Raw genomic sequence first — 14,599 nt, 5'->3', positions numbered from 1 at the left:
GTGCTGGGATTGAAGGTGTGCGCTACCACACCCGGCTGCCATTTGTTTTTATTTTGTTAATTGAAGCCGGGGCGTGGTGGCGCCTGGGGAGGCAGAGGCAGGCAGATCTCTGTGAGTTTGAGGCCAGCCTGTTCTACAAAGGGAGTCCAGGACAGCCAAGGCTACACAGAGAAACCCTGTCTTGAAAAATCAAAAAAAGAAAAAGAAAAAAAAAAAAAAGAGGGGGGGGGCCTATCTGGTGTTGTGTTTTGTTCCCAATTCTATGTGGCCCAAGATTTTTTTTCAGTTTTAGTTGCTTCACTTGGTTTTGGTCAGGATAGAACACAGCCTAGGTTGGCTTTGAACTCTTCATCCTCCCAAACGCACCACTCCCAACTGTGACCCACAGTTTTGAAAGCTCGCAGCTCTGCTGCCCTGGGAGAGGCCATACTATATGAACTCCTGGGCCACTTGGCTTCTTGGCATGTGCTACAAATGGGAGTGTCACAAGCAAATGGCACACGCCAGCCCAGCTGTCCACTCGATGGGTAACCTCTGCTTCTCTATCTAGTGCCCATTCCAGAAGTCTTCTAACTTAGGGCAGCCTCTAATGGTAAAGTGATTGACTGCTGGAGGAGGGGGCACTCCTAAGCGAAGGCCCTATCCACACACCCTAGCTTACATTACGCTGGGCTGACTTGCACTGCTCATGTACCCACGGGTGAATGTGGGCCTGTCTCCTTTCTCTCCTTCATTTGTAAAATAAGAGGATAAGCCTCCTAGCCATGCCTGTCTGCCGGGCCCTGTGGGGATCCCCATAGGGACCTAGTGACATCTCAGGTGCTCCTGCGACACCTATTCTGTCCTCAGCTTGGGTGTGAGCACACTATGTGATCTCAGCTCCCAGGGCATCTTGGGATGAGCCACTAAAGACAGGACCGGTTGGCCTCTGCAGCCCTCCCCACACACCCCCCACCCCCACCTCAGCTGAGGCGTTAACATGCTGAGTGAGGTCTGTTCTCTCCACCTCCCCACAGGGTGCTTATTCTGCCTTTGTGTATAGCTATGCTGTGGAGAAGCCTCTGTCTGTGGGACACAAGACGGCCGGTTACCTCCCCAGCCTCTTCTGGGGTTTCATCACCCTGGGCCGGTTCATCTCCATCCCCGTCTCCTCAAAAATGAGGCCAGCCACCATGGTGTTCATCAATGTGGTAAGTGGCCAAGTGGCCTCCTTTCCCTTCTTAAAAATGCAGACTCTTGTCTGTTCCGGCCTTACCACTGCCCAAGACATTTGTTCAGCACTGTGTTCTGCCAGGACAGTAAGGAGGTAGAAATGGAGGAAAGTTACCTGCAAAGGAAGGATGGCGCTCAAGGAAGAGAAGCCTTGGAAACTTCCTTCCCCCTTGGAAATCTGGGCCTCTGATTTACACCCTTAAGAGCATGAGTAGAGGAGACCGTGGGTGGTGGCTGTGGAGGGCAAAGCAGACCCCAGCTGACACCTGCAGCGATGGCAGCGAAGGGTGCAGGTGCCAGCCTCGGTCCTCCGGCGTTTCCTGCATTTCTTTCCCACAGTGCCCAGCTGTTTGTAGCCGTCTGGCCCACAGAGTGATTTGCCTCTGGCAGCTCTTCAGGTGATTCTTAGGTGACTGTACTAGCATGCAGCCAGGCAAAGGAACTGGCTTGGCTGGGAACAGGGTCTGGGCCAAACAAGAGACCAAGATTTATGTCCTGAGCCTGTCTCACACCTGTAATCCTGTAATCCTGGGGCACACCTGTAATCCCAGCACTTGGGGAGGCAGAGGCAGGCAGATAGTTGTGAGTTCAAGGCCAGCCTGATCTACAAAGGGAATCCAGGCCACCCAAGGCTACACAGAGAAACCCTGTCTTGAAGGAAAAAAAAAAAAATTTGTGTCCTGTTGTTTGTCCATGTTACCATCTATGACAAAGGACTCCAGATTACAGAATTCCTTGGGTACCAACCTCCCACCAAGGCTTGGACCATTTCTGTGACATGCCTGCCAGTCTCTGTTTAAATACCTCTGGGGCTTGGAAACTCACTCCTTTTCTAGGAAATTCACTGTAAGCAAGCGCTTCCCAAGCTGAAGAGACAGCCCAATGGTTAAGAGTACTGGCTGCTCTTCCAGAGGACCCAGGTTCGATTCTTAGCACCCATATGATGGCTGACAACTGTGTGTGAATCCAGTCCCAGGGTACCTACAGCCTCTTCTGTCCTCAGGCACTGTAACACGGGGTGCACATATATGCAGGCAGACCACCCATACACATAAAAATTTTTAAAAACACTTTTTTGTTTGTTTGTTTTTGTTTTTCGAGACAGGGTTTCTCTGTGTAGTCTTGGCTGTCCTGGACTTGCTTTGTAGACCAGGCTGGCCTTGAACTCACAGAGATCCATCTGCCTCTGCTTCCCAAGTGCTGGGATTAAAGGCATGCGCCACCATGCCTGCCTTTAAAACAACAACAACAACAACAACAACAACAAAAAAACACTTAAAAAAGAGAATGACTTCACAGCTAGGTGTGAGGGCAGTGAACCCCTACAGTCACTGCACTTGGAAGGCAGAGAAAAAGGATTGAGTTTGAGGCCAGCCTGAGCTATGTAGAGAGAATTTTTCTCTAAATAAATAGTAAATAGGTAAATAAAATGCTTCTGGCTATAGTCAGGGAGACGTTTACTCTTGCAGAATAGTTGAGAGAAGGAGGGGTTTGGATGAGGGTGGAGCTGGGCAGAAAGACCCCCTGATGTTTCATGGACAGAGTGGACAGGGCCCACCCATCAGTACGCTGCCATGCTTGAAGTACATATAAAGAGAAAGGTGTTATTTTGGCTCTTACTTTGGGGTGTTCTAGTCTATGATCTAGTCTATGGGGTGCTGGATAGCAAAGGCTGGAGTACGGCTGGGCAAATGGTTAATGTCATGAGGCAGGCAAAAAAGGCAGAGGCGGGGCTGGAGAGATGGCTCAGAGGTTAAGAGCACTGGCTGCTCTTCCGAAAGTCCTGAGTTCAATTCCCAGCAACCACATCGTGGCTCACAACCATCTATAATGAGATTTGGTGCCCTCTTCTGGTGTTCAGGCATACATGCAGTCAGAGGACTGTATAGATGATAAATAAATCTATTTTTTATTTAAAGGCAGAGGGGAAGGTGTAGAAGGATCACAGTCCCCTTTAACAAGATGCCTCCAGTGACCTAAGGAGTTCCCAAAAGGCTCTCCTACCCATAACTTTAAGCAGCAATAATAATACTCAAGCCTTTATCTGTGGGTCTTCTGAGATCCAAAGGACAACAGGCAAGTGTTTTCCTCCCTTAGAGCTGAGTATTTCGTTTCTTGTGCTTAAAGTCGCCTCTGATGACACTTGAGCCTGAGAGTCTTCGCTAGCCCTTAACGCACGCACAGCAGCGGCTAACCACCCTGTGGGGCTTCCCCAACCCACCAATCATCTCCTTTCTCCTAGTTATCAGGATGATGTGCCCAGCCCCAGAGGCTCTACCACCTCAAGGACTCCATACAGCTAGGTGCAGGCACTCAAAGAGGCCCTTGGTGCTGAAGGCTTTCACAGCTTCCCAGTTCTGAGTTCCACTGGGCCACCAGGGGTCAGGATGGTTTTTTAGCAACTCTTGAAAAGTGGCGTTAATCTTCAGCAGATTCTAGCAATGATGCCTGCTTTGTTCCTGGGTTACAGGGGGAAACTGAGTCTTGGCAGGGGCAGGGGGGTGGTATCTGTGGTTTTGGTGCTGCCAAGGATATGCTATGCCACTGAGCTATATACCAGACCCCAGAGCCAACACCTAAATGCAACTGGTAAACAGCAAAGAAGGAAGGAATAGAGTGTGCAGATAGTTGCTGGGCAGAGAAAGACAGCTAGAGAAAACTCCAAGTTCAGTGTGGGTCACACTGCCAGTGGTCCAGGGGATGCTGTGTCTGTGGAGCAGCTTCTTATGTCTGTCTGGAGTTCGGGACCAACATCATGGTTTTAAGGACAGTAATCATCCCTAGCATGGACATATTTGAATCTTGTGGCTGTAGCAAATAGGATGTGGACAGAGACCCCATGAAAGAATCCTGGTCATGCTTGGGAACTGAGCAGAGAGGAAGAACAAATAAACAGAGCTGTGGGGTCATCTTTGCAGAATAAATAAGTTCAATTTTGAGCCATAGATATATCTGTGACTTCTGCTCTTTCAATTTAGTAATTTACTACTATTATTATTGTTTTGTGGTTGTTGTTAGTGTGTGTGTGTGTATGTGTGTGTGTGTGTGTGTGTGTGTGTGTGTGTGTGTACTCAGGGGCACACATAGATCATGGTATGTGTGTGGAGGCCAGAAGACAACTTTGAAAAGTTGGTTTTCTCTTTCCAGGGTTCCAGGGTGTTGTGTGTGGGTGCTTTGCCTGCATGTATGTATGTCTGTGTGCTTCTTGCATGCCTGGTGCTCACAGAGGCCAGAAGAGGGCATGGAACTTCCTGCTACTGGAGTTAGAGATGACTTTGAGCCATCATGCAGGTGCTGGGAATCAAACCCAGATCCTCTGGAAGAGCAGCCAGTGGTCGTTAACTGTTGAGCCATCTCTCCAGTTCCTGCTTTTCTGTTGGTTTTGTTTGAGACACGGCCTGATGATATAGATCAGGCTACTTCTAAGTCATGATCTTCCTGCCTCAGCCTCCTAAGCCCTAGGAGTACAGGCGTGCACCACTATAGGTCGCTGCCTTTATATTTTTGCCACATGAGAGAAATCCTTCAAGCTGCCTCCCCATGGAGAAGAGACGTGTTCATCTTCAGCCTCTGATTCTTGGTGATCTTCTCTAGGGCAGGGAGGGCGTGTCTGAGGGTGATTCTAGAACACAGAACTTCTGAGAGATCTCGAAGCAGAGCTAATGAGGTTCCTGTGCTGGGGTCACTGGCCTCCCTTTTCTAGTGTGAGCAAAATACCCCAAGATCTGCTGTGACTTCCCTTCCTTTCAGTCTGCCCAGGCCTTTATCTCTGACTGGAGGACTGGGCTCTGGATAAGTTGTGATTTTTTTTGTGTTTTGTTTTTGCATGATTTTTATGTCCTTGGAATGCAATTTGTTTTTGTGGTGCTGGGGATTCAGCCCAGGGCCGTGAACACCCAGGGTTAAGTGCTCTAACGGTGATCTGCATGCACAGCCCAAACCCAGGAACATTTTCCCATCAACACTAGGACTTGGTATAGAATATGAAGTTTCTATAGAACACAAAGCTGGGGCTGCAGCTCAGTGGTAGAGTACTGGCCATGTATGCATTAAGCCCTGGGTTCGTCGTCATCATCGTTGTCGTTGTCGTTGTCGTCTCCTAATATTTTGGGAAATACTTGTTGGAAGCTCAACACTTTGCAGTCTCTTATATCGTTTCACTACCAGCCTTGGCATTCCTTGCTAACTAAATGGTGGGGTGGGTGGGGTGGGGCAGGGCAGAGAAAATAAAAAGGACATGACTCCTCCTAGGTATGGTGGACAGGAAGGTTTATTGTAGGTAAAGGGAGAGCATAGTTAGAGGCAGAGACAGCTGGGAGAGTCCAGAGTGGACACAACTCTAAACTTGGCCATGTAAGGAGAGGGAGGAGGGGAGAGGGGAGAAAAGAACCAAACCAAGAGGCCAGGAGGGTAAAGAGTAGACCATAAAGAGATCAAGTAACCAAAATGGCTGGATTATATAGGGAAGGCCAGCCCCTGGGCTAGATAAGTTTAGGGTAGGGAGTGGGGTATGTCAGCCATACCCTGTAGCATGTAGGGACTGAGAGATGCTGAGAGAACCTGGCAGCCGGGTCCACTTTGATGTGTTAAATAGGCACCTCAGTTAGCTGACTCTGGTTTGAGACCTAACACTAACTTCTAGGGTAAAGATAAGAATACAGGGGGTGCTGGAGAGATGGCTCAGAGCTTAGGAACTCTCACTGCTCTTCCAAAGGTCCCGAGTTCAATTCCCAGCAACCACATGGTGGTTCACAACCTTCTAAAATGAGATCTGGTGCTCTCTCCTGGCATACAGGCAGAATCCTGTATAATAAATGAATAAATAAATCTTAAAAAAAAAAAAAAAAAAAAAAAAAAAAAAAAAAAGAATATAGAGGGCTGGAGAGATGGCTCAGAGGTTAAGAGCACTATCTGTTCTTCCAAAGGTCCTGAGTTCAATTCCCAGCAACCACATGGTAGCTCACAACCATCTATGATATCTGATGCCCTCTTCTGGAGTTTAGGCACACATGGGGGTGGAATACTCTATACATAATAAATAAATAAATCTTAAAAAAAAAAAAAAAGACAGGCTGGGTGTGGTGGTGCGTGCCTTTTATCTCAGCACATGGGAGGCAGAGGCAGGCAGATCACTGTGAGTTTGAGGCCAGCCTGGTCTACAAAGGCTACACAGATAAACTGTGTCTCAAAAAAAAAAAAAAAAAAAAAAAAAAAAAAAGAATATATTGTTCATAGAGATAGCTACTTTAGGCTTCCACAGTTGGGAAACACTCACCTAAGACGGCAGACTCCAAACTGTGTGCTTCTCTGCTTTCTTCCCCAGATGGGTTTTGCATTTAAAAAACAAAAACAAAACAATTTTTTAAAGTACTTAGAAACTGGGTTATTTTAGCAAAAATCTGCCTGTGGGGCAGGGGACCTTGCTGAACCGGCAATCCGAGCTGTCCGTTTGTTAACTCTAGGAGACACCAAGCTGGTTGCCACAGCCATTGATCCTCCTGGGTGCTTTTGTTGGGTTCCCAGAGGGTGGGGACCCCAATGTCTACCACCCAGGCACGCCACTGGCTCATGGCTTCCTCACTCTGGACCCTAGAACTCACGTTTCAGAGGAAGGGGATGGAAGAATGGGTGTTAGACAGCCCACCTCTACCACCAAGACAGGCACTGTTGGTGACCTGGATTCAGAGAAGACACTTGGAGACCAGTGGTGCTTATTCCCCCCACCATCCCACCCCACAGCTCCCCCGCCCCCCATGCTCACTGGGTGCTGTGGGGTGAGAGTGCAGTTGCATCTCCCTGTGCTCTCTAAATCCCAAACTAGGAATGTTGCAGGTATCCATGAGACCACAGGGTGGCGCATGGGCCAGTGAAGACGCCCCTGCCTGAGTGTCCTTTCCCTTCCTAGGAGGTGGCCTGCTTTGTGCCCTCTCTCACTGCCTCTGCTTCTGCCATGACAGGTGGGAGTGGTGGTGACATTCCTGCTGATGCTCATTTTCTCCTACAATGTCCTCTTCCTGTTTGTGGGGACTGCAAGCCTGGGGCTGTTTCTGAGCAGCACCTTCCCCAGTATGCTGGCCTACACCGAGGACATCCTCCAGTACAAAGGTGAGTAGCAGAGGCAACCCAGGAGCATGCTGTCTGCAGCTGGCGGCCACCTCCTCGCCTGCCCCCAGCTTGCTGTGGTATTCTAAGCCTGAATTTCCTGTTCACCAGGAAGATCAAAGCACCTCCTGGCATGGGTGGGTCCACGCATGTTTATTCATGGGGGGTCCTGTCCATGGCTTTTTGTGTGTCCTGCGTGTATCCTTGCAAGCTGCAGGGAAGCCATGTGGCTTCCTCGTCTGTCTCTTTCTTCCTACCACATGATGGCAAGGTACCATGTGTGGGTCTACAAGTGACATTTTGGGGCTGTCACAGTGTCCTGTCTGTAACTCAGAAAGAAACAATTCACGTGGTCAAATGAGCCAAAGAGACAAGCATCTTTGAGTTTCTGGCTTCCGGATCCTCTAAGTGGGGCTCAACACGAGGCTGAGATGCATCTCGGATCAGGGGGGAAATTATTTCAAATTGTGATTCAGAAGCAGCCCTGGCCATGATGGAAGTGAGGGCAGAAACACCATCAGCCAGTGTCAGCACCCAACCCATGAACACATCTGTGTGCTACTAAGGACATCGTGAAGAACGGGGACATGCCCAGGAGACACGCTCCCGGCTCCTCCCTGGGGGACCAGCGTACTCAGACTCTAAACTCAAGAGAGTCAATTAGGTGGTGAAACAATGTCCTCAGGTCAGCTTTGAGAGATGAGCTCCTGTTCCAGGAGGACAATAACAATGCCGGGATGCCGTTCAGTTCATCTTCCTGACACTCCTCATGGTCCGGGCTTAAATCCAGCCTTGCTCATCATTGCTTGGCATATTTAGCAGTGCCGGCCTTTACCAATATCCGGTCCTCTCCTCAGCCTTCGTAGGTCTGGACTTGTCTCATTTCCCTTCAGTCTTGTCTCCATCTGACCTACTGGCTCTGCATTATGAACCCCCCGGAGTTCTATACTACAAACAGGGCCCATGCTCCTCTGAGTGGGGAGGCGGCCTGTTCTGACGGCATCTACGTGTGGGGCTATCACAAGGCCACTCTCCGTGCTGCTGCAGAGTGTCCTCTGAAGCACAGCTGGCTGTAGTTTCCGAAGCTCTTTTTCCTGAAGCCTCTCAGAGCTGCAGTCTAGCCACACCAGCTACTTGGAGTTCCTTGATGACACAGCAATTGCTTTGCATCACCGAGTTTTGCCCATAGCCACACTTAGTTTGGATTGCTCTCTGACTCTCACCCCATGCCCTTCCAGGAAGTGTCTCTGATTCCATAGAAGGAGTACCCCCCCGCGCGCCCGCCTTTGTACCTGGCCTGTCCCTGCTGTACAACCCACATCACAGCTTCTGAACCTATGCTTTGTCTTCCCCAACATAGTCCCACGAAGGGACAAATAGAGAGAGTGTAAGCTTCGAGGTCATCGCAGACACAAGCATCAGTTCTACCTCCATATTTGCAGGTCTATGACCTCAAGTGACATCATCTGTTGGTTTTGTTTTGTTTTGTTTTTTTTCCTCATTGTGCCTCCATTTCCTTGTCTGTCACATGGTGGCTCACACACACACACCTGTAACCCTAACATTTGGGAGGCGGGAGCAGGTAGATCTCTGTAAGTTCAAGGCCAACAAGGGCTATGTAGTGAGCCTTGATCTCAAAGGAGGAGGAGGGAGAAGGAGGAGGAGTAGCCGCCTACCACTGTTGGGCTGGGTTGCACCTCAATGGCGGCGGAGTACTTGCCTCGCATATGGAAGGCTCTGGTTTTGATCCCCCAGCAAAACAAAACCAACCCCAAACCTAATGCTAATCCCATAGGAATGCTCTGCATGGGAGAAAATATAAAGCTCTTGATGGCTTGACATCACTGGCAGCTAGCTCACAGGGCTTCCTGCTTGCAAGTTTGTGGCACTATACTGGATGGATGGACAGAAGGACCTCGGGGTGTCTCAAAAGAATGCACAGAACAGTCGGAAGCCCTTGGAATTCAGAGACGGGAATGAGTGGTGCTCGGTTTAGAAATCTGATGGGATGTGCGCTGCCCTGGACAGAGAAAGGGGTGAAAAGGGGAAAGGAGGATGTTGAGGAAGGATGTGCCAGGTCAAAGGACAATGTGCAAGCAGGGATTGCCAAGATGGGGATTGGCTAGAGGGAGACTCAAAGAGCTGGAAGGTGGCAGAGCCCTCAGCAGATGTGCAACATTGGCCATAGCACTAGTGATAAACTTTGGTGTGTCCCCAGGGAACCAAGGGGGCAGTCACCCTCCTGGAATATTATTGTCTGGTGGAGAAGGGAGGTCATCCGCTAGTGGAGTCACAATGTGCAGGGCACATGGACAGTCAAGGATAGAGGAGAAGCTGCCATTCCACGTGTGGTGACTGCGGGAGACGTTCCCAAAGGAAATCTAAACTCAGACAGCACATGAACTGGAGGAGAGCAAGAAGTCTCCAGCAGGCGGGTAAAGGTCCGCATCTGAGACAGGCAGCAACACAGGTCATGGTCGCAGTTTATCCTGGCCGAAGGGTAGCCTGGGAGCCAGCAGTGTGAGAGATGACCTTGCAAGGCACATAAAGCATTTAGACTTGTCCTGAAGGTTGAGGGACCTGGCTTCAAGTGTTTGTTCTGGGACAAGCTACAAGATATGTTAAAGGGCACGTGGCAAGGGGTGTTATCACTGGCCCTAAGACTCCAAGTCTGACGCTAAGGTTAGGGTCTGAAGGTCTCAGGAGATTGTTCTGGAAAGGCAGGCTACAGTCAGACTAAACAGAGTCCTGAATGCCAGGCTATGCAACTATGAATGATTGATGGTTCGAGAACAGGAGATATAGGAAGAGCAGATGCATTACTAAAGTAGGTCACAGGTCAAAGTCTGAGATGTCTAAGCAACCCACAGTGGTCTCTCAGACCTTCCAGAGGCATCCCAGAACGGTCTAGATCCTGACAGCTCACTCCTGCATCCTCGGCCTGCTCTCACCCAACCCTCTCTTGTCGTTTGCTTAGGTTGTGCGACTACAGTGCTGGTGACTGGGGCAGGTATTGGCGAGATGGTCCTACAGATGCTGGTTGGTTTGGTAGGTGGGGGTCCTCTGGGGGGTGGTTGGGGAGCACTCCTCCAAGCAGGTGAGAAGCCACCTTGAAGTCCAAGTTGTCACTTCCTTAGTTCCCACATAGCATGCAGGAACCCACCAGGCTGGAGCTGGCGCTTTCCATTTCTTAGCCAGCCAGACTCAAAAGCCAGGCCTCCTGAGTGTGGGATGTGGAGACCTTAATGACCAAATGCATGAAGCCAAAGCAAACACGGCTGTCTGGGCCTGGGGCCAGCGGGCTCCCCCATGGGAACGCTGTTGGCTCTCAGAGCCCGGACGGTGTGCCCTGCTGCCGGCAGTGATCTTCATCCTGCCCAGGTCCGTACCTCCCAGTCTGCAGCAATGCTACCCAGGAACTTGCTCATGTTAAGCATCTGTTGTGACCACTCCCTAGTTCTCCGTCAACATGACTATGTTCCCTTTGTTTCCCAGGAAATCAAAACTTAAAACCATTACTTTCCTTGACTACCATAACACAGATGCCAGCCTTTTTACAGCACAGGGGCCTGAAACATAGATAAACTGAGCAGCTTGCCCTATGTCGGTTGGCTTTTGGTAACAGCCAGGAATGCTGCAGAGCCTGGGTTGTGCAGTTCCCTAAGTCTCTCACAGCCACTGGAGCCTCTTTTTTCTTCCTTCCAGTCTAATGGAGAGGAAGGGTTAAATTTTGGATGTCCTCTGCATTGAAACGCTATGTCTGGAGTCTGATTTGGTGTGGCTTCTTTCTTTCTGTTTTTGTTTTGTTGTTGGTGTTTTTCAAGACAAAGTTTCTGTGTGTAGCCTTAGCTGTCCTGGACTCGCTTTGTAGACCAGCCTGGCCTCAAACTTACATAGCTCCCCCTGCCTCTACCTCCCAAGTGCTGCTGGGATTAAAGGCGTGCACCACCATACCTGACGTGCTGTGGTTTCTTAAGTTGATGGGCTATAAAAGTTATTTGCTATTTTGACATGTTCTAAATTTTCTTAATAAGAAGTTAAAAGAACACACACACACACACACATACACACCTTCACAAAGTTCCAGTTAGACCTATGGGTATAGAAACATCTCATATGTTTAAAATTTCAGTGATCACATGGAGTTTCCAGAATGTTCTAGAACATGGAGCTGAAAGAGTATACGGGGCATAGACAGGTCCAACTCTGGCTTTACAGCAGGATTTATGCCTTTTACCAAATTTGTAACCTTGGGGAGATCTCCCCGCCAAGTGCCTGTGTCTGGTAGGATGGCTCCAACTTGGCGGAGAAGCTGACAAGGGCCCGAGGCAACCATTTTTCCCATACACCACCACGTGGGAATCTAATGGCTACTCTGTTCCTCTCTGACAGGTCTTCCAGGCCCAGGGCAGTTACAGTTTCCTGGTCTGTGGTGTGATCTTTGGCTGCCTGGCTTTTATCTTTTACATCTTGCTCCTGTTTTTCCACAGGATACACCCTGAACTCTCATCAGGTAAGAAGAAAACGTGTTTCTACACAGAGGAGGGAAACAGATGCAGGGGGAGGGGAAAGAACGTGATTTTTAACAATCAGAAGCGCTGTTCCATTCCAAATGAAGTGTAAGGAAGTGTTTTTCTTCCCTTTCCCCTCTTCCTGCTTTCCTTGTGGTTGTCCACGCTGGGCTGTGAAGGCAGCAGAGGGTAGAACAGGCTGACTCATGGCTTCTCCATCAGCAGAGGGCAGGGACTGTGGATCTGTCTTCCTGTAACCCTTTACAGTAGCTCCTAGAGCCAAAACTCAAGAGCAGGAGAGGATGGCGCCTGCCTCCCTGGCTGGAGCTTGGCCCAGTGGCCTAACTGGCCACTTCCTTGCAGTTTGGGGTTTTGATTCTTATCCAAATTGCTTTCTTCAAAAAGAAATCCTTTGGGCCAAATGGCAGGCTATTTTTGCAACTCCGCGTGTCCCTTGCCCAGTGACTACAGGCATGCATCAGGCTGTTCTTAGCAGGAGGTGCCCAAGCCGGGCCAGTGCTCCCTCAGTGAAAGCAGAGTAACAGAAAAGGATTGAAGGGCAACTGCCCACATCCCCCTCTCTCTAAGTAGCCACGTTCACGCTAAATACTAAGTAAAGGGCCAGAGGTGGTGGCCTACGCCTTTATAATCCAAGGACTAGGGAAACAAAGACAGGTGATCTCTGATAGTTCCAAGACAGACAGGGCCACATAGTGAAACGCTATCTCAACAAAAACAAAAGCAAACAAACAAACAAACAAACCCACAATTCAACAAAACCAAAAATTAACTATAGAGGTCCAGCAGGAGAGAGGACACCCTGCTTTCCCAGAACAGTCTCTGAGATGGTAGGTAGTGGCTACTGTCCAGCTTAGCCCTCTGTACAGAGCTTTACTTAATTTATGCAGTCAGGATGGCTCAGCAGGGAAGGGGGCCTGGCCACAGAGACTGGCACTTTTGAGTTCCTTCGCTGGGACTCACATGGTAGAAAGAGAGAACTGACTTCTGTAAGCTGTCCTCCGATTTCCACACAAATACCGTGGCACACATATACAGACTGTACCCTTGAAGAAAAAGGAGGAGGAAGATGATGCTAATTGTGGTGAATACCAAACGCCTGACAGTTCCCACGTTCCTTTCTTGGTTTTTTGTTTTGTTTTTTGTTTTTTCAAGTCAGGGTTTCTCTGTGTAGCCTTGGCTGTCCTAGACTCACTTTGTAGGCCAGGCTGGCCTTGAACTCTCAGTGATATCTGCATGCGCCAACACGCCAGCTCCCATGTTCATTTCTTATGGGACATAAACAGGCTCCCCCACCCCCAGACGCGTCTCAACTAACTGCCTCTAGCACTTCCTGACTTCCGTGCTGTGTGTGTGTGTGTGTGTGTGTGTGTGTGTGTGTGTGTGTGTGTGTGCGCGTGTGCACAGCAGAAAAACAAACCGTTTGCTTGCTTGCTCTCAAGAAAGAACCGTTGCAGAGCAAGCCGGGGCAGCCCACATCTGCTACCTGTGCTGTTTCTTTTCTTTTGTAGTTCTTACCCAAGACAAACCCCTTGGTGTGGAGAACGCTGAGAGCTACCAGAGGTGAAGACCTCAGCTTCCTGAGCAACAGGGTGACCAAAGTGACACAGGAAGCCAGGGTCGCAGAGGAGGCCTCTCTTGCCACCTTGTGTGTATCTTCTCCTTTCAGACTTAGCCAAGAAGTTGAGTCCTGGCCCCTGAGTCTTCCTTGGACAAATCGAGCAGCATCTGCCTGGCACTTTAGTTAGTCTTCTTCTCTGGTTTGGACCTGTAGCCTAGGACAGCCAGATAGGAAGACGAAGGAACGCTCACACCTCTCCACTCATCACCCCGTGCATGGCCTAAACTCTGGGTTTGAGATCACTTTTAGTTGAGTTTGGGGGAGGGGGAGAAGCTGAAATCATAAATCATTAATCACTGCTAGATGTAGATATGTTTTAAATTAATCAAAACCCTCTGGCATGTAGAAAAGGATTGTATGTTCTTCACTTACCCATGGCCCAAAGTCCCTCTCATTCCTCCTACAGAAATTAGTAGTTCATCTGTGTCCTCAGACAGCCAGAGAAAAATGCTGAAGCTTGCTTTGAGACCCTAGACCAGTGGTGCCCTGGGCTGAGTCAGACTAGCTTTAGAAAAGCAGACTGTTGAATTTTTATTTTGAGACCTAGTTGGGGAGCAGCCATGACTAAAACTTTTTTTTTTTTTTTTTTACTGAGACAGCATTTCTCTGTGTAGCCCTGGGTGTCCTGGAACTCGTTCTGTGTAGTCCAGGCTAACCTCAAACTCAGAGATCCACCTGCCTCTGCTTCCCAAGAGCTGTGATTAACGGCTTGAGCGCCACCACTGCCCAGCTTTTAGAAAATAAATTAATTTGTAACTAAACAAAGGTAACACTGAAAACATCACTTTTAAATTTTATAGACGGATGCTCCTGGCTGGTGTCACTATGTCAGTGGCAACGAGGCGGTGGCACTTCTGTGACAGAATGCTGCTGGGCTCCTCTCAGCTCTCACTGACAGCCTGATGGTAATCTGAGGTCAACCACGGCACAAAAATGACAAAAACTACACATCATGCATGGCTGTCCCTCCTTTGGGAATAGATGATTTTTCAGCATCTCACTGCTAATAAGCAATGCTAATTGGTTCAGAAAGCACAGTGGGGAGGGGGCGGTGAGTAAGATGAACCATCTTATTTTTCTTTACTGAGATCCTCAAGTTGCAGAGGCAGCACTAAGAATTTTTAAAAATAGCTCT

General features: G+C 49.1%; 1 protein-coding gene across 1 annotated transcript in view; it reads left to right on the top strand.

Annotated features, from left to right (window-relative positions):
- Mfsd4a (major facilitator superfamily domain containing 4A) overlaps window positions 1-14,044 on the top strand; it is a 29,487-nt gene extending 15,443 nt beyond the window's left edge. The window contains exons 6-10 of the mRNA XM_051147367.1: window positions 1,017-1,190; window positions 7,170-7,317; window positions 10,292-10,362; window positions 11,707-11,827; window positions 13,355-14,044. Coding sequence (XP_051003324.1) covers window positions 1,017-1,190; window positions 7,170-7,317; window positions 10,292-10,362; window positions 11,707-11,827; window positions 13,355-13,410 — 570 coding nt within the window. The 3' untranslated portion in view covers window positions 13,411-14,044. The remainder of the gene's footprint in view (window positions 1-1,016; window positions 1,191-7,169; window positions 7,318-10,291; window positions 10,363-11,706; window positions 11,828-13,354) is intronic.
- The last annotated feature ends 555 nt before the right edge of the window (window positions 14,045-14,599 follow it).

This window comes from Acomys russatus, chromosome 6 (genome assembly GCF_903995435.1).
Source record: "Acomys russatus chromosome 6, mAcoRus1.1, whole genome shotgun sequence".
Classification (NCBI taxonomy): Eukaryota; Metazoa; Chordata; class Mammalia; order Rodentia; family Muridae; genus Acomys; species Acomys russatus.
Note: the sequence above shows the minus strand (reverse complement) of the source record. Positions and strands in the feature narration are given on the sequence as shown.